Source organism: Struthio camelus, chromosome 18, assembly GCF_040807025.1.
Source record: "Struthio camelus isolate bStrCam1 chromosome 18, bStrCam1.hap1, whole genome shotgun sequence".
NCBI classification, from domain to species: Eukaryota; Metazoa; Chordata; class Aves; order Struthioniformes; family Struthionidae; genus Struthio; species Struthio camelus.
The window spans coordinates 18741113-18761232 of NC_090959.1; the positions used below are offsets into that span (position 1 = coordinate 18741113).

At 52.8% G+C, this 20120-nt stretch overlaps 1 protein-coding gene across 3 annotated transcripts in view; it reads right to left on the reverse strand.

The window, feature by feature from the left end:
* Window positions 1-20120, reverse strand: part of NOL4L (nucleolar protein 4 like) — a 67981-nt gene that overhangs the window by 13894 nt on the left and 33967 nt on the right. For all 3 annotated transcript variants that reach the window (XM_068912522.1, XM_068912523.1, XM_068912524.1), the window contains exon 5: window positions 5957-6098. In XM_068912522.1, the coding sequence (XP_068768623.1) occupies window positions 5957-6098 (142 nt within the window). The remainder of the gene's footprint in view (window positions 1-5956; window positions 6099-20120) is intronic.

The window sequence follows — 20120 nt, forward strand, 5'->3', positions numbered from 1 at the left end:
GCAACTGCTGACCCACCTACGGCAACACCAGAGCCCCCAAACGAAAGCTGTAACAGAGCTAGGCCAGCCTCAGCCTTTCAGCTGGGCTTCAATGAGTCGTTGACGCCTATTTCCACACCTGGGTCTGGCTTAGCTCCCCCCCCAGTCAGGTGAGCGATGGTTATATAGGCTGCACCAGAGGGGCTGCTGCTTCCCTTAGAGAAGCTGGAGTGAGCTTTCTGTAGGAGAAGGTTACAAGACTGAATGACTAGAAGGGAGAGGGAAAATAGATGCTAAAGAAAAATAAGATAAGGTCAAATCTTGCTGATGTAAGGTCTGAACATTGGTTCTAGCTTTGTTAAGGGCTCCAAGCTAGGGTTTCTGAGAAGGTGAAATCCTGTGTTGTTGGAGGAAGCCCCGAAAACAATGAGAATTGTGCAGCCTGGCAAAAGCAAAGGAAAGGTGAACGCAGTCAAGAGGTCACTGAACACCTCTTGCAATGGCCAGCTATCGAAAAGCAACTGTAGCTTGTGAGAAGCTGGGTCTGCTGTTGCTTCCCTTTGTCTGGAAAAGGCACATTTGTGTTCTACCTGGAGCAAGAAGCATGACAACTGAGGAAAGCCCTGGGCATGGAAGGGACCAGAGGAAAGGTGTGACACCTGATGCTGACTGGGGTAAGTGACCCTGTTAAATTGCAACGTGTCTATGTGGAGGAGGGTGCTGGTGCTCTAAGGGTTGGGTATCAGTTGTCGGCGAGTCTGGACGGAGCAGGTGTGGTGTGGGCATAACGGCTGCCCTGGAGGCTGAGTCCAGGTGTGAGGCTGGTGCCTAAAATCGTGTAAGGAGGAGCTGAACTTGCTGTACAAATATAGGCCCTGGTTTCTGGTACATATGTTGCAAGAGAACTGCCTTCCTTCTCAGAAAGCACTCTCCTAAGTCAGTGGTTTTGGGAACCTAAGAACGTGCAGTGCATCGCAGTCATCTTGCCAAATAACGCTGATGTGACCATGAGCTGCAGGATGTGTGCTACAGCCGAAAAGGCATGGGTGCCCTGGGGCTGACTTGGCATTGTCCCTGCTGTTCCCAGGGCAGGACATCCAAAGGGGCTTGTGTGCCCTATCTGCTCCCTGGAGGTGTGCTGGGATAATGCCTCCGTCCGCGCCCTTGAGAGTCCTCCTTGGAGCATTTGCTGGGGAACTCCCCGAAGCCTGTGAGCCTCCCTCTGCCAGGCTGTCTTGAGGGGATGCCCCTGAAGAGTGCACTCTTTCAGAGTTAAGTAGGTTAAGAAAGTCCTTTCTCCAAGGTCTGGATTAGTGACCGCTGTTCCCAGTGGATAGGATCAGTAGGGACACTGCCAGTCAAGTGAGGATTGTACGGAGGGACCTCAGCTGAAAAAGGATCTGCCCCGATATGGTGACGTAAACCAACCTGTGCCCCTGAGGTAGGGAAACTAGATCTTATGCTCAAGAGCTTTCCCTCCTTTTTAAAAAGAACAGGCAGGGTGGGCAACCCCTTCCCAGGAGCTGGATGAAGTGTTGCTCCTGCATGACTGCCCTGCAGTATTTATAGCTGGGGGAAGAGGGAAGAGACAAAACGCATTCTTTTAGTAAGCGATGTTTGTCTTCTGCATTAGTTCCAGTGGTTTGTAACGTCATATATGCTGGTTTTGGGGGGGCTTTGGTTTGTTGCTTTCTTTTTAAAGGCACTGCACTTACTGACAGATTACAATGTCCTAGTGCTAGGAGACTTCACTCCAGCCTAGCGTACCAGATGTCATATGTAACTGAGAGATTTCATTAGGCTGCTCTCTACTGTGGATGTAGACAGGGTCTGACAGATGGAGGCAGAGCCAAAACCAAACTGAAGCTGTTCACGCGTGAAGTGAGTTAGGCAAGAAAGTGTTAGGAGTCTGGGATCTGCGTTCAACCGGAAACGGGCAGGGTTGCTGTCGGAGGAGGCGAAGGGTGCAGGGGAACACCAAGACATGTGGTGCTTTCAGGGTCTTTTTGTTGCTCTGAGTGCGTGCTGGCTCCCACAGATGCGTCCCTCCAGGATGTCCTGCACAATAGCTCAGCTTCGGTAGTAAAAAGTTCATGTTGATATTGCTACAGTTCTGGGTATCCACTCACTTCCTGCTGGGCTGCTTACGATGTGAGTAACATCCGAGTGGGGAAGGGACATTGAAGGGAGCTTCACGTTTTCCATTCTGGGGCCGGCAGGATGAGTAACAAAGAAAATGGAAGGAGCTAGTTTGTAGGGCTGGTTTTGTGTCGCAGTCGCTGCTAAGGGTTGGCCTGTGCGCTGTCTGTGCGTCCCGGCGTCCCACTGCGCTGCTCGGCCGACAGAGTAACAAACCCGAGCTAACCCACCTCTGCTGCCGGCGCTCTCCAGGCTGCCTCCTTGCTCTCCCTTACCTCCAAAGTCATTAGGTCTAATTGGTTCCCTTTGCTGTTCCAAAGGTTGACACTGTTTGCAGCCTGGTTATACCAGGCCAAGGTTTCTGGGCACTGGGACAAAATAAGGTGTTGGTTTTCATCTGAGTTGCTTTTCAGCTCTCTGAAGATTTAGCAGACACCTGTGCATCAAAGCAGAGGACAACTGTCTCCTGCTCACCTGCCTTTCTGAATTTTATACTGCTGTGCTCGGATGTCATGCGAGCATACTTGCTCCTCGCAGGCTCTAGAAGATCTGAAGTTGGTACTTCAGTACTTTAAACAAGACTTTCTTAATAAATGTGTTAAATGATTCTGACATACTGCTATCCAAATAGGAAACTCTGCATTAAAACTTTGTGTTTTAGGAAGCTTTTGAGAGAAAATGTATTTTAAGCATCTTTACCGTTAAATGACAGCAGAAAAGAGCAATTCAGAGACTGAGAAGGATTTTCAGAGGGAGTAGAGGGGCTGCTGCAGAGGGCAGGTGTCTCTGGGATGTTTTAAAGCACCAGAGAAAGAGGAAAGTTAAAAGCACAAGACAAGTCAAAGCAGGGAAGCGGGATTTCACACAGTGCTCCAACGGCCTGGGGATGGGAGTGGGAAAATACGCTCTCCGCTCTCCTCTCCCCTGCTCGCCTTCGGCCAGCGGAAGGGTTTCGGGGCAGCTGGCTGCTGCAGCTGGGCCCGCGGCTTCTAGCCTAGTGTCACCTCCTGACTCAAAACCGTAGCCAAGGTTAGACCCGGAAAATAAGCACTCCCGACTAGAGGAGCGCAGCGTGTAGCCGGCACCCCCCAAGGCCCCTGCAGGCTCGGTGCCGGTGCGCTGCTCGCCCGGCCCCAGCGCAGCCGGGTGAGGAGCAATGCTCGGCGCGGGAGGTGCCGGGGCCTTCAGAGCGGAGGGAGCGAGGCCGCGGCTCATCCGAGGCATGGTGGACAAGTGTGTGTCGTGAGCTCTGCCATCTACACCCAGCACGGCTGATCACTCGGCAATCCTGCTGGAGAAGCAGGAGTGGAACAGGCACTGGGCAGCCCTGGGAGGGTAAAGGTGGGAGAGAGTGGATCAATCTCCAGTTTTGGCAGGAACAGAGCACTTGTGCTGCTGCGACCTGTGTGCTCCTTGCAGTGTGTCGTGGTGAGCAGGGCTCCAAGGTACTGGCATGGCTTTCAAGCGTTGGTTACGCCTACGTAGTTGACTTTCCTGGGAGAGTCTTGGAGTGTATGGCCTAAATAAGTCCGTGTGAACAGGGTAAATCACATTTACTCCTAAAACAGAGCATTCATGGGTTGAGAGAAGAGGAAACTGAAGTGTTCATCACTAACTCATGCATATTCACTTCCCTGCTCCAGTAATTTGCCTTTTCTCTTGTGACACGACGCTCTTTCTCTGCTCCACGCTTCTCTCCATCTAGCTGCCAGTTGCTTTCTGGAGTCACCTTTCTCTCGTGCCTCTCCCTTGCTCAGGTCATGACACTGTTCCTTCTTTCACTCGCTTGCATGCCTCAGTCCTCGACAGGAGCGTCGGTGTGACAGAAGGACTGATCCAAGGCCTTGCGTCCCAATGGCATTAGCCTGTGTTTTAGAACTCCAGTGCATGACACAAACCATGGATATTCACCAGAATGATAAAAATGGACTCCTCTTATTCAGTTTCATAAAGTGTTCCCTGAAGTCTAACAGTCTAATGGAAATCCCGATGCCTGCCTTCTAGCTGAAGGGTGCTGTTAGCAACCCCAGAGTTAGCTTGCTTATTCCACCACTTCTGAATCACCAAAGTCTACCTATGTTAGCCCTCTTCTGATCCATGTGAGAGCCCCGAGATGCTTGCGCTCTTCACAAAAGGAACCGTTTGCACTTTATTAAGCTCACTAATGAACCTCGCAAAAGAAATTACAGAAGCCAAGAAGGACTCCAAAGAGGATACCTGCTTTTGAAGAAAAAAAACCACAGGGCATGAAAAATTGGAACCATTTCCTAAGAGGACAAAGCTTCCTCCAAAGAGGACCTTTAGCTTCAGTGAGAACATCTTTGATTTGCCTAAATACCTGAGTCCCCTATTAAATTACTGTCCTATTGAATAATATAATGTTGAGCAAAGGGATCAGAACCATGTCATCCTAGATTGTAAATGAGACTCTGGAATTCAGTGGAGTGGGATAAACCACAAGGCTGAAACGTTTTGTTAGCAGCAAGGCAGAGCACTGGGGATATGGAAATACCTTGGCACAGCTATCGGTACAAAAGGTGATGTGCCCTCGGGGCGGTGTTTGCAGACTCTTCTACCGGACCACTGCATGCACAGCCTGGTCCTGAAGAGCCGAACACTTCTGAAGCGGGTTTGGCCACGGCTGTGTTAACATCCAAATGCCCTTCCTTCTACAGTAGGCCTGGCCTAAAATACAGTGTCGTGTACAAGCAGAAGTACTAGGCTGCCCGTTTCACCAAACGAGGACATGGTGCAGCGCAGACAGGTTTCACATCCTCACTTGGGCTGCTTGACTCCTGGGCTGGTGCTGGTATTTTTAAAAACAGCACTTTCTCAAAACTGCAGATTTGCAATAGAAACCGAAGCGGCCACAATGCACTGGAATAAAGAAAACAGCAAGGCACCATCTCTGCCTCTGGCCACACAAGTGGCTAAAAGCCACCCCAGGGAGACCTGCCAGTACAAAAGCCCTTTCTTTCCTCTGGGGTGGCTTTCCAGGCCCCTTTCTTAAAGCAACACTGACCCAATCCATGTTGTCCCTCGACTCCTCTGCTCCCTTCCTGCTCTTCCAGCAGCCTCTGCACTGGAGACAATGAGGGATTCAACCTCTCGAGCAAAAGCCGAGTAACAGTCGAACTACCAAATCCTTCCAAGCATCACGGAGATGAACTCTGACCTGAACTCTTACTTCTACCACTTATTTACTTGCTTTTTTTTTTTTTAACTAGCATGTTTCACAGAACTAACGCAACATCTCTTTTCACCAAACGCTTCCTTCCACCCATCCCGTATGCCTCACCTTCGACCCTTTCTAACTACCTGCCCCAAGCAGGTAGACGCCCCATGACCCTCTTGTGGTCTCATTGCTCTCAATTATTGCAGATTATACACTTCTTCCTCGGGGAATCAAGCATGCTGTCTGAGGTGTAGCTTTCCAAACACGGGAAGCTCTGGTCTGTATTGCAAAGTGTTGCTGTCCTTCCTCTGGTAAGGCAGAGGTGGTCGATCTGTAGTTCAGGACTTCACACAGGGAAACTAAAACCTGACACCTTACGATAGGATTTGGTAAACTCTCTCTGGAGGCGCTGGGAGCGGAGTCCCCATGCAAGTACCTTTGGGCTGGAAAGGGCCTATCTGAGCAGGAGCCAACAGGCTGAACGGGAAGGACTGGGAGCTAGTGGTGTTAGTAAGCCTGTGCTGATATGAAATCCATCCTACAGGTGGGACACCTGATCAGAAAGGGCTGGTTAATGTTTAATAAGTCACAAAAACATCTTGTGTCAGACTCGTAGCTCTTCCCGCCCGCTCGTCCCGCGCACCGACAGCCCGGGGCACTCACCGTCCTCCTGGCTGTGCAGGTTCTGCGGGCTGCGCATGCTCTCGTCCTGGCTGGGGCTCAGGCTGGAGTTCAGGTGCTGGTCAGCTGAGATCCATGTGGAGTCATTCATATCAAAGTCCTCGCTACTCACCGATGTCTCATCCTAAAAACAAGCAGGAAAGAGTTAACTCATTAGGGCTATTTTCGTTCCTTATTTCTCTGGCTTTAGCAGCTTCTGACCATAATCTTTCTGGGGTGTGGGGGCGAAATCAGCAGCTCCTGCACTCCCAGGAAAACTTGTTCATCTCTTGGCACTTCAGGACACTTAAAAACAGCCCTTCCCAATGCGCTCTGGGATAGGTAGCGTTTCCCCAGTGGAGAACTCCCGAGCTCTGCTTCCTGCCTGAAGACGTGCCTGAGCAATGGCACTGTCTGTAATTGAGGACAATTAGAAAGCGCTCGCATCCTGTAGGAGCGGATGGCTGAGCCCTGGAGTTTACCCTTTAATCTCCATCCACACCAGCATGTTTCTGGCAAGCAAGCAGCATGTGGGAGGTGAGGACAGGGCGCAACTCTATTAAAAGGGCTCTGTAAAATGTCTCAGACTTTTTGGAGATCAAATTATCTACTGCAAGAGGAAGTACCAATGGAGTAACGCTGCTAGTGGACAACAGAAGAGCCTGGTGGTGTAAATCTGGGTAGAAACAATGATTTCCTTAGACCTTATTAGCTGCCTGACGCTGCAGAAGAGGCACCCGTAGCATGTCCTCTGTCAGTAAGGAACTGAGCCTCTGGCCTTCCCTGAAGGAAGGAAGGGGCTTGTATTAGCAGACAGAAGCCCAAGGGCACGGGTCAGCTGAGCTGGTGGTGTCACAGCCTGTACTGGTGCTACAGGCAGGGATTGCCTCTACACCCTGATTAAAGCCAGCGACGTGCACCTTGGGAAGGGGCTGTGGGAGCAAGGGCTCGTTTCCTCCCACGGTAATTCCTCCCAGTGTCCCCGCTCAGCCAGCAGCGAGGAGGGACCGCACCATCTCCGGCAGGGAGAACCTACCCGGCAACGCCAGCCACTTCCCCGTGGCATAGATTACATTCCTCTCTCCCACTCCTGCAGCTGAAAGGACATGTTCTCTCCCTCCCTCTCCTTCTCCCTCCTCTCTAACCTTTACAGTACTTGGAGACACAGCCCTTGGATAGCTTCCAGAGCCGGAAAGGTCAGCCACAGGATTTCAAAATCATCATCATAAAGGCAGCACTGAGGTTCTCAATGAAAGGAGGGGCTGAGGGACCTCCCAGAGCTGAACTTCCCAAACACACAGCCATGAAGGAAGCAGATACGTGTCCCCATATTAACACATTCCCACTAACGATTCCTTTATCTGCCTTCCTCCCCCCTCCCCCCCCCCCCCCGGCTTCCCTCCCGGAGTAGCGGACAGTGACCACGTCCAGCTCTGCAGGGTGGAGGGGAACATCTAAAATGTTTCCAGAACTGCTTTCAACTCGGCTTTCCTTTGATTGAAGCAACAGTGCTTGTAAACCCCCAGGGTGGGGTGGGTTTTTTTTTTTTTTTTTAAATTCACCGGTCCTTAGATAAAATGCAATCCCCACTCCCTTTTCTGGTAGGAAGCGATTGGCAAGAAACCCCTCCAATGTACGTCTGTACCTCATAAAAACTGCCCTGTTTCGCCACCTCTGGCTGACTCCTCTTTTTTTTTTTTTTCCTCTCTCTTCCTTGTGAACAAACAAATGGCTTTAAAAACAGGTTTGTGCTTCTCTCCCCTTTCCTTGTCCCTGCAGACACATCTGCTCGCTCGGGGCAGGAACTGTGGGATGTGGCTGGCGCCTCCCCCCCGCCTCCTTCCCTCCCGGCCGAGATGTGCCTCGCAGGGAGTTTCCTGGAATTTACGGCTTGTGCAACCCCGCTCGGGACAGAGCGGCAGCAGCCCAAGCGCCCGCCGCCACTGCCGCGCAGGTACGCGCCGCTCCCAGGGAGCGGGCCCTCGCCTCGGCCGGGGCCGGGCAGCAGACGCGCGAGGTAGCCAGCGGCAGGTCCTCCTCTCGGCTAAGGCTGCCGAGCGCTGCCCGTGCGTCGGCCGCGAAGCCGCTCTGCCGCTCCGGAAACTCCATCTTGCGCTTACAGCGACAGAACTACAAAGGTCTCTCTGTTGCAAACTATACATAGTCTCTTTATTGTAAGCGTTTTCAGGGAGCCAGCCACCCTAATATCTGGCCTTCTTCACAAGGCTTATTCAAGATTACTGCTGGAGCTTAAGAGACAAACGCAAATGCCAAGGTCCTTGCTGCCCACGGTCTATCACCTGCCAGGCAGTAACGCGGCGAGACCTGGGAGCGACTCGTAACGCCTTCTGAAAACGTCTCGCCCAGGCACTTCTTCTGCAGGGCTCGAACTGCGGAGGACATGCAGCCTCAGCACCCAAATCTTAATCCAAGAGGCGTCACGGTCTACGTACGCGCACAGACGTTAGAAAAATCAGTGTCTTGCAGGCACGTGCTTTGTAAAATGCTTTATAAAGGCATACGGTTCGCGAGCTGCAACGTTATCAGCCCGGGATTGGAAAAGCTTTGGATATCAAACAAGACACCAGTCACTACAAATGGCTCGGGTCAAGTAAGGCTGTCACGCGTTTACAAGTCTGTGATACAACCGTCGGGAGAAAGAGTGTGCTACCGGCGTGGAACCCCGTCACGCAGTCCCGTCTCACCAACACGCTGTCACCCTGCGCTTTTCAGCCAGGGCCTTCTGCTTTCCAGTGCTAATTCCCTTGTCCCAAATGCTAACAGGATAAATTTCCTGGCAAGCGCAGGTCTGGCAGCGCAGCCCACCTCGAAGAAAGGCAAATGACAGCGAGGTGCGCTCTGCTGGGACAGCGTCCTGCCAGTGTCCAGCCCAAGCCAGCAGCGTAAACCCCCGAAACAGCACGCTACCTGGTGGGGGACGCGGCCTGGGGCAGTCGTCTCTAGCTGTGCCCGAGTGCCTCGGCCCTGGGAGCTCTTTACACCTTCGTGCTCGTCCCTAAGCCAAGAGAGACTCGTGCGAGTCTCGCTGCCGGTTATCCTGGTAACGTCGGTTGTGGCTTTAGCGGCTTAAACCGCCCCTTAGCTGCATCTTGCGGCTGCTGGCTGGGACTCGGATACGAGCGGCGCGACCCCGCCGGTGAGAAGGTCCCGCGAGGCGCCGGGCTTTGCGCCCTCCCTGCAAGGCCCAGCGGGGCCCGGGGCAGCGCCCGCGACGATCCCCCCGACGCGACGCGCGGCCCGGCCGCGCGCTGCCCTCGAGCGCCGATCTCCCGGCCGCGACTCCAGCAAGAGCTTTCGCTGCGGGTTACCCGAGAAGTAGGATTTTCCTGTCTGCTGGTCACAGCACAGGGCCCTTTCTGGTGTCAAAACCGAGGACGCCAGAGCGAGAGCAAAACAGCTGAGCGGGCGAGCAGCTCTTAATTTTCTCCGAACGCCAATAATCTGGCTGAACCTGAGCCTCCAAACTGCCTCCGCTGTCCGATCAAACAAGGAAGCATTTCTGAGCGGTAGCAGCAGCCGCGACTCGGAGCTATACGGTAAATCTGCTCTACCCTTCCACCCTCTTTTGGCTTGCGAGTCAGGCAGCTCGCTCTTTCCTCTCCGCGTCCTCAGGAGAATTCTCTCTGCTAATTTCTTCTTTCCTGTAAACAAACTTCAAATGAAACTTTCATTAGAAAATAGAGCACAATCCATTACCAGCGCCTGTCTCAGGACCCGCTGCCTTTTCCCCACTTCCATGCCACTCATGCCACGGATGAAAGTGATAGTGGCTGCCCTCGCCGAGGAGCGCGGAGCCTCTCTCCTAACCTCAGCAGTCGCTGCTGCCCTCCTCCTTCCTGCCTTTCCTAGCTCTCCGGAGAGATCTTCTCACCCTGCAGTCGAGTCCCATCGCTTTGTTCCTAACGTGCAAGGGACTGAGCGATCAAGGGTCACGCCGTGTGCGTGCAGCTCCCGTTTTGAAAGGGGAAGTCGGATCCTGCTGGTGCGCTCACAGGCCACACCCAAATATCGGAGCAGGGCTCCAGGCACAGCCCAGGGTTTGGAAAAACAACATCCCTGCTCCTCTCCTTATCTACGGTCCAATATTCACAGCTGCCTTGCAGACGCTCTCAGCCAGTGTTTTCGAACTGGCAAAGGCAGACACTCACATGTGCAGAACTAACGCTCTGCATTTCTGTCCCGCTTTTCATTCACGGATCTTCAAGCACTTTGTACGCGCTCAGCTGCTAAGCCTCGCAACTTTCCTCCGAGTCGGAAAAGTATTCTTCCTATTATAGAGCTGAAAAAGGAGAGTACTGACAGCCGCACAGCCTGGTCCAAGAACAGACCGAGTCGGTGACAGATCCAGGAACAGAGTCAAGACCTCCAGGCTGCAATGCTTTAATTGCTAGACAATGTTTCTTCACCAACGGTTGGTTCTCTCTTTCTTGGAGAAGAACCTCCCGTTCTGCAGGCTGAAACAGGGCAGGGGTGGAAAGCTACTCTTACAACTGTATCTCGGAAATATATGCAAAGCTATCGGTAACCTGCTTATTTTACAGGCAGCAGGCTCAGTTTCTCAGGGACTGGCTCGCAAGCATCTCCACGCTCACTTACACGCTCTGCCTCACGCTAAATATTCCAGGGTCTAATTCTCAGCATAGTTTACTTTCTCCTTCTGAGGCCTTTTATTTTAAAACGTGCCCTTTTGCACCACAGCCTGCTAACCCGACCGGGTTTCTTTCCGTGGAGCCGAAACCAAGGCTGCGTGAGCCAAACCAGCATGCGCCACGCAACCTTTGCAGCAGGCAGCCACGCTGAGCGGCTCGCCAGAAGCGGCTCTGTTTTTAGAATCAACAAAAGGCGATGCCCGACCGCCGGTCCCCGTCGCCGCGTTACCTCTGTGCCAGCAGCAACCTGCCGGCGAGAGCCGGCCCCTCCAGGCCCGCCGGACCCCGGCCGGGCGGCGAGCACCTCCCACCGCGCGCGCCAAGGCAGCCCCGCTCCTGGGGGAAGGAGCCATCAGAAAGGTGGCCGCATCTCCGTGTCAGCAACTGTTTAAACCCGGCCCTCCGAGCATGCCAAGAAGGTATTGAACCAGCTTTGACCCGAACTTAACCAGTTCAGCGCACAGAAAGGCTTGCTAATGGCAGATAAAACACTCCAGGTCACAGATTGATACTGTAGCCGCAAACGCTGTAGTGGTCCTTGCTTCAAAGAGCCCGAGAAACCCGAAGCCTGGCTGACAACACGCGGCGGCGGTAGGCTGGCGAGCCGTGGCCGCGCTGCCTGCTCTCGTGCGCGATTTACACCCCAAACCAAACGCCGTGAACGCTCTCCGTGTCACGTCACCTACAGTACGTCCTTGTTTACTGTAATTTCTGCTATTTTCTACAGGGCCCGGCAAAAATAAGATATAGTATTTATCAGTTCCCCAAAAGGGTAAAAGTTGAATTAAGATGGGAACACACCAATCGAAGAGGAGGGGAGGATAACTGTCCCCTCTGCCTTTTCTAAGATCTTTCCTTCTGGGGGGGGCGGACCCCAAAAGACTGTTCTTGTTGCTTACGAGTGCAAGGATATGGCGTCGTCGCGACCCCAGGTGAATGAAGCGGCATTCAGGCAGCCCCTTCCCACAATTTCTGTCCTCTGGGCTGGACAAACCCTTTCGCTTGCTCTTGCTGTTCATCAGGGAGGTGCTGAACACAGGGTTTCAGTGTGCTGTGAGGGAAATCTGAACGTCCCAGGCAGCTACGGCGACTGCTAGGCAGCCTTGCGCTGGATCCTTAAAATATCTCTGGGAGAAACTGCCTTTCGGGCAGCCTTCAAAGAAACAGAACTCGGTCAAAATCAAACAAGCGTTTGATTTTATATGCAAGGACGCGATTAAGTCTTAATTCCTCCTTGCCAATAAACTGTTGGGTTTGAAAGGGCGCTTCGGTCTTCCCTGAACACAGAAAAATATACTCAGTCTGTCACCTAGCTGATAGACGGGTTTTAGGGGGATTCTGCCTGATCAATGTGCAGTTTGGATTTGAAGGCTGCGCGGAGAAACACTTCGGGGTTCAGCGGCCGGTGGTTTTTGCAACAATCGGAGGATCCGGCGTCTGGCGATTTGTTTTCGGTTTTTGTTTTTGTTTTGTTTTGTTTTTTTAATGCGAGTGGGACGCGGTTTGCAAGCGGAGTTCAGCGCGTGTCTTTCCACGCCCCTGCCCACATGGGCTGTGACCACAACAATGAGGCGCTGGGCACCCTGCAAATTGAAGCAGAGGGAAAACGCGCGTCCCCGCTCCGGTGCGCGGGGAGAAGCGCGGAGCGGCGCTGCCCGCCGGCCCCGGCCCCGGCCCCGCCGCGGGGCTCCGCGCTCCCCGGCCCGCCGCCCGCCCCGCTTATCTGTAAATAAATAGATCCGCGATGCAAATCTGTCTGAGCATGTGTGCAAATAGCTCCGGCGCTGGCACACGGGGGGTTCAGCGTGCGGCAGGGATTGACACGTAAGTAGGGCTTTACCTCGAGGGAGAAAGCTATTTCCAGCGCAATCCCCCGCCCGGGGCGCGGGCGAGCGGCGATGGCGGCGCGGCGAGCGGGGCCGGTGCCCGGGAATTAATGGGGCCGGAGCGCTCCCACCGCGCTGCCTCCTCCCACTTTCTTTCTGCGCTTTTGTGCTCTTCCGGGGAAGGGGGAGCCGCGCTCCCGAGCGGGGAAGGACGCGCTAACCTTAACCTTTCTCCGGGAGCCGCGCTGCCTGGGGACGCTGCCGACAACTTCCCGGGGAAGCGGCGCCCGCTCCCCCCCCCCCCCCCCCCCGCCGCCGACCTGCGGGGCGGCCCGGCCCGGCCCCCCCCCCGCCGCAGCCGCCCCCCGCCGCAGCCCCCCGCGGCCGGGCGCCTACCTGGTGCGGGGCCCGGGGCCTGGCGGCCTGCGCCAGCCCGGCGGCGCGGCGGCGCGGCGCGGCGCGGGGAGGGACGGAGGGACGGAGGGAGGGGGCCGGGCTGGCGGCGCTCCGGAGAGGCTGACAACCAGCTGCTGCCCGGGGAGAGGGGCCGGCGCTGCGGAGCGCGTCACTCCCGGCTCCCGGGGGGGGCCCGGCCGCGGGCGGAGGGGGGCGGGGGCGGCGGGGGAAGGGGGAGCGGGGCCGCGGGGGGCGGGCGCACCGGGCCGGGCGCGGCGGGGGGCGCGGGCAGCCGCGCCTGGAAGAGCACATTGTGGAGGGCCGGGGAGGGCCCTTCCTCCGGGAGGAAGAGACAATGTCCAGGGCCGGGCGCCTGCTGGAGAGCGCCGACAATGCACGGCCGGCTCGGCTCGGCTCGGCTCGGCCCGGCCCGGCCCGGCTCGGCCCGGCCCGGCCCGGCCGTGCCCCGCTGCCCCCCGCGCCGCCGGGCGCTGCGCGGTGCAGCGCGGCCGAGCCCCCATCCGCGGGGGGCGGCCGGGCCCCGCGCCTGCCTGCTCCGCCGGAGCCTTTTGTTTCAGCTGCTGCTCCTCGTGCGCCGGCGGGGGCCCCGGCGGACCCCGCTCCGCCCGCGGCCGAGCAGCAGCCGCCCTCGAGGGCACCTGCGGGACCGCCGGGCCCCGGGCGGGCGGGCGGGCGGCGGGTTCCCGGGGGGCCCCGGGCGGGCGCCCCCCCCCCCCCCCCGGCAGGTCGGTACCTCCTGGCTGCTCGGAGATTGCAGCAGCGGGCTCCAGCCTCGCAGCTTCCCCTCTCCCCCAGCCCATCTCGTGTCTTTCGCTCTGCACGGTTGTGAAGGAAATGTTTTGCGAAATGAGCCGAGGGCAACCGACTTCGTGGCGGAGCCCGCGGTAGGCCCGGGCCATCGCCGAGGATGTGCGCTGCCACATTCGTGTTTATGGCTTGTTAGCACGGATGTCCAATTATCATGTTTTCTATTTCAATGTTAACTATTTCACTGCCGAGAAAAGCCAGAAAAGGGGGGAGGGGTGAATGGGAAAGCCCTGCGCGGTTTACTGATGAGGTGCGAGGTGAAAAGGGGTATTGCTGGGAGAGAGGCATAATTTCCTTCTTCTCCAGCCTGATCTGTGGAGCCGGAAGACCAAAGGGCCAAACCGGGGCCCGGGGGTCTTCTGAGCTCCCCCGGAGGCAGCGGCTCTGCGAGGGCCACGCCGCGAGCCCGTCCCCAGCGCCGCTGCCCGGGGGGCTGCCCCGCGCCCTCCAGCTCCACCGCTGCTGCTCCTCCCTAGAGCTAAAATAAAATCGTGACCATTTAAGGTGAACAGGAGACTTGTCGTGGACTTCAGTGGAGCAGGCTTTAACCCCTTCCCATTGCTGAGCTCTGTTTGCTCCCTTGCGCTCCCTTCAGCTTTGGACTCGAGCAGCTTAAAGTCGTTTAGGGGAGCCAGCCCCGGTGGGACGGAGGCTCCCGTGCCGCTACATGGGGAGCTCGGAGGGAACGCAACGCAGCAGGGGTGTGGGTCTGGAGCGCGGTCCCTCTGCCGTGCTGCCTCACCATGCGGACGCTTATTTTACACTAAGTGCCTTTGTGTGGGCTAGGTTAATCCACTTTGGAAATGGATTAACCTAAATTTCGCATAGGCAAACTCCGGGTCGAACAGGCGTGTCCACGCAGGGCGCGAGGGTGGAAAAGCGGTTGGGCGGCAGCGGTCTGGTCGGAGCGTTTCCCCATGCGGTCCAGAGGTCCTGACCCCAAGTGGGGTCACTGCAGCTACAAGTGGGGTCACGAGCCCGACAGAAACGCGATTGTTCGTGCCGGCGCTCGGGGTCAGGGCCTGGCAGAAGTGGGGCTCACGGCGGAAGTGGGGCTGCCTCCAGAAAACAGTTCGGAAAGCTTTTGAAAACTGCATGTGAAGTTCCCTTCTAGTGGATATTTTTGGATTCAAATTGTCTAGGGGGAAATAACTGGCAATTAGATACGGAATCAGTAATAGTAATTTATCAAGCTGTCAGGAACAGGGGTAAGTGCCTTACGGGATTACGTTTGAAAAACAAAAAACATAGTAAACTAGTACTACTGTTATAAATAATATATTTGGTATGTATTATATATAATAAGTCACTTCCCTCTCTCTCTCCTTGCAATGCATTCATTACTTCCCATCCCTGCAGATAATTTCACATAGATACAAAAATCAACCCATGCAGAGAACTTGGGGCTCCCTGGCCGGCTGTGCTTGCCCCACCAGGCTGCCAGCGGATGCCCTCAGAGCTCAAACTGGACGTCTTGACCCAAACCACGCTCTAACTTTATAACTGACTGTCCGTTTCGTAGTCTAGCTGCATATTAGATAGTAACGCTTCTAAGAGCGTAGTAACAGTGACCTAAGCTAGCCTGATTTCATACGGCAGAGCTCTACAAGAACTAGGAGGGCTGCTGTCAAATGCAGGAACAAACTGCATGTAAGCCACTTCATAGAAGCTTAATCGAATAGATATGCTGTTGATTAACGTAGGCACAGCGGCGAGAGCAAGGGGCCGTACAGCGGAAGGATCCTGGCTATCGCTCCAGAGGAGTCACTGACTCATGGGCGACCTTGTGCGAGTCACTTGATGTTCTTGTGCCTCTGCAAAGTAGGTTAAATAACAAATGGGACCTACTGCATTTGATCCTCCATGACCATCGAGCCCTGCTGGATAATAAGCATTAAAAATGCAAACCTTTTATGAGTGAGGCCAGCAAGAAAAATGGAGCAAAAGGGGCAGCAGCCACTGTAGAAGAAAGTTGCTGAAGGACAACCACGGTCACAAGGGATAAGGAAGATATTCGGTTTTGAAAAACACTGTATTTTAATTTATCTGGAGATAGGTAAATTAAATTTAGAGCACAGTGAGGAAATAATGGAGAAAAAAGATTTGGGAAACTTTCCTGTAGACTAGATTTGTTGTGGTTGAGGGCTGAATTCCCACTTCATCTTGGTCGCTCTTTCCGTAAAAGTAACAATTGTTAGCATCTGGCACGTGCATGAGTAAAAGGGTTCCCCCCCCCCCCAAGAGCCAAGACCAAGAGATGAAAAGGAAATACAGCTTCCTACTTCAGGGGGTACACCAACCACTACCAAATAAAGGAGCAGGAAAGGAATTGTGTCCGTGGGTGGAATTTGCCTTCCTCTGGAGTACTGGGAATTGGGTGCTTGAGGGGACAGGGTACTAACAATCGTGTGATCAAATATCGCTCCGTCTCCTATCACTTGTTGTCAGAGCATTAATACACAGCACCAGCAGGAATGTCTGCATTGTCTTATAGACTGAGAAAGACTCCCGCAGCTTCTCTCTTGGACACCCACATCAGAACTGAGTAAATTTAAACATAACTATCGCTAAACCCATTTAAGGCCAATTTTTTAGCCAATCTCAAGCCATACTATGTTTTTCAGAATCCGGCTTTGGGAGTAAAACTGACTCCTCAGAGATGCACGTTCACTTTGTGCACGCAAGTCTCACGATTTGGGGCTTACGCGAAGAGTCTGTGCAACCAAGCAAGGTGCAAACCTGCCTCTGCAGGTTTAACTGTAGCAGAAACAAAAGCAAGTACATGATTCAAGGTTAAAAAGCTGAACCACACAGATTCATCTTCTATAATAACGGAAATCATTAATAATAGTTCGCGCTCTCAAAGCAGTTGCCATCCGAGCTCTTGAAGAGCTTTATTAGTGAGCGAGACCTCAGAATTCTCTCCAAGGTATTATCCCCTTTTTACAGGGAGAAGGCAATTAAGAAAGAGCCGTTTGTGTGACTTGATCAAAGTCAACATGCAGCCTGTCAGTAACCGAGTTTGCGAGACAATGTAGAAAACCTTGCTGGTGTGAATTGTTTCACACGTATGGGATAAATTTACTGGATCCGTGAGACTGTTCCATGGAGAGTATATCATCGAATAAAGACATTACATGTTTCCGTAATTCCGCAGCAGAGCCCTTTACAGATGAGCGATTCCCGTGGAAATCTTTCATAGCCTCACTATGCAGGATCAAAATCAAAACTCTATTTCCAGTTCTCCTGGAAAAAGCTACCTCCCAGGCTTATTACCCTACGGGGAACTGGCAGCATCTCTCCTCACAAAATATGTGCAATACTTGGAAAAAATTATGAATTAAAAAAAAAAAGGTGATTTCTGGCCCTATTTGTTCATTATTCTCAGAAACAGGCTAAAGCAACTAAGCCATACTAGCAGGCTGTTCAAACGGCACAGCTAGCTACCATGCGCTGGAGACCACGTGTACGTTGTGCAGTTATAATTATCCAAGGACGGGCTCTGGCTGTGGCGGCTGCGGCGAGCCCCGTGGGCTCTGCACGGGCCGGCTCGGCTGGGGACTGGACCGCCACCTCCGTGCCACGCCGTGCTCCGTGGATTCACCCGCATCAGCCCAGGGCACCGCGTGCCCCCCAGCCCGGGTATCGCCACCCGTCCTCCCGGACGCTCCCGCGGCTGGGTCTCACTGCCTAACTCCTGTGGGCTCTACGATATCCACGTTTCTGCTTGATCTGGCCCAACCAGCCATGGGCACGGATAACCAAAACTATACTCACAGTGAGATAAATGTCTAAAGATCCCCCAGCCTCTTTACCAAGACCTTAATTAAGCTGCACAACGTCACAAGGAAGCAGACGGAGAAAGGGATCAGCTTCTCTCAGCACTGGGGTACAACAGCCAGGGGCGAAAATCAGAGTAGTAGCACGCAGCTACTAAATATACACGACTAGTTTAGAAGGACAAATTGTAGTTAGCATCACTGGAACTTGGCAGTAGCCTTTGATTTAACACATCATTTCTTACATAAAATAGCATGTGGTTCTCCTGGTAACTGCAAAGAGTCAGGGCCTCGGCATCACGTCGCGTTTGGAGGACGAGAGCCGCAGGGGCAGTATTCGTCCCAGCCAACCCCAGTGCTGGTCTCAGATCGGTTTGCTCGCACCGAGCCTTGCATCGAGCACAAAGCTTACCTTAACGCCTCCGCACTGGGAAAAATACTGAAAGATCTACAAAGTTGGAAATAAAAGCTCTTAAGTTTTTAATATCTGTGAACTTCACAGTTAATTATAATAACAAAAATGAGCTGACATTCGCTGAAAGCAAGCCATTCAGAGAAGTTAAAATGAGGCTAAATGCTCCGATCAGCTGACCTCCTGCATCTCATGAGCCATTAAGGCCAAGAATGAAAGTTTTGCTCAACTGTCGTTGTGGGTTAAGAGTGTGAAGAAAAGGAGCTAATGTAAAGAACGCTGCTGTGGCAGCCAGACCCGCTCCTTCTCCTGCCGCTCCACACCTGCACCTCATACAAGTACTTTTGCCTGGGAAAAGTCTGTCATTTGGGATGTAATTTGAATTTATCAGCAAAAAAACACTTTTGCCAATACAGGCTGCGTCTCCACTAGAGGGCTTCACTGATCCTGAGCAAGCCTTTGTTGCATAGATTAATTCTGTATTTCAAATAGTTATGTCTATAGTGACCTCGGCAATTTGTATTTGGCAAAACGGGATCTTATAGAAAGGTAAGACATTTGGACTGGAAAGCACAAAATTTGCCGAGAGAATCTGCCTCTTCCCTAGGAGTTTGTTTCAATGCATATTTGCTCTCCCTGCTCTAAAAGTGTGTTCCCTATTTCTCATTTGAATTTTGCTAAGTTCGGCCTTCAGACCTTTCTCCTTGTTTGTTATTTGACAATTATTATTAAATTTGCTGTAGTGACTTCAAGGTATAAACAACCTCTACATTACACCCTCTGTAATCAAGTTATCTGTAAGACCGCTTCTGGGCTGCGGACACAGCTCTGCCAGCTTCTCACCGCCAAGCGACTCCCCAGCCCTCGAGGCATCCCTGGCGGCACGTCTCGGCACCCCCAGCAGGTTTCCAAAGTCCTTTTAAAGAGGGGCTCTAGACCTGGGCGAAGCAGCTCAGTCTTGGTCTTACCAATGCCAAGCAGACCTAAAAACGGCCTCCTTTCTCCAGCCACTGTCCCCGACTACACATTGAAGGATGGCGATAACCCTTTTATACCACAGCACAGTGCATAACTGTGCATTTAGGGAATTGTTCTAGTGCCCCGAAATGTATTAAAAATGAACATCAGCTAACAAGATCTTCCCAAGCCAAGGAAAGGACTTTTGAATGAAAGTTATCTTGACTTGTTGATTTAGAGGTGTTTATTTCTGGGGGTGACCCTCTTTAATTACTAATGGACTAGGAAGTAGCTTCTCATCCTCATGTGATACAAACAGATCATCCTGCTTCCTTCCAAATACAGAGCAGAAATACTTACTGCATGCTTCTGCCTTCTCTGCACATCTATGAACAAATTTATCACCTTAACTCGTAATGGCTTATACCATTGATAGGATTTCCTTTGTTCTTACTATGAACTTTCTTCTTGTCCTCGGTATTTCTAGCCAGAGTGGTTTCTTCTCTAGCTGTCTTTTAATTTTTCTGCTTGTTTCCATTCATGACTTTCTATTTTTAACCGCTACCTTCAATTTGCCAATGGCAGATGAACTTTTGGCCAAAAATGTTTCCTTTCTTGGTGGTGGATTCCAACGCAATTCCTCTTTGAGAACTCCCTGTTTTCATCCACATCCCTCTGTCTTAATTTTCACCCCCAACAACTCTTCTGTTTTTTTCCCGATCTGGAGTATTTAGTACTTTCGAAACTCTAAGCGTACATACGTTACTGGTTGGAATTATCCTCTGTTTGCCCATATCGAACATAATCAGGTCATGATCACAGGTCCCTAGCCAGTCCCCGGTCCTATAATTTATTCTTCTTTACCCATCATAATGAAACCTGAAATAGCACTACCTCGTGCTTGGCATGAAGCCTTTTGTATTGGAAAAGCATTGTTGTGATTTTTAGAAACTCTAACAAGGTTGTACTGGTGATTGCATGAACCCTCCAGTGTGGGTCTCCCAAATTGTTGCCTCCCATAAAATGCTGGAAAGGTTATAGAGATGCGGCAATAAGGGTACGCTGGTAGGGGTACACACCCCAAAGAGGGACTGCAGATCTGGCGTAGTATTAGAGCCAGTCCAGGCTCCAAATCAAAGATCAATGAGAAATGTTCAAAGAAGCTTATTGGTAGCATTAACGAAAGTCCTGTCATTATACAGTCTAGAATGAAAGTAAAACATATGCTTACTGTGGAAGGACAAACAAATCAGTTCTCAGAATACGATATATAAGCAAACTATGAGGTGAGGAAATGAA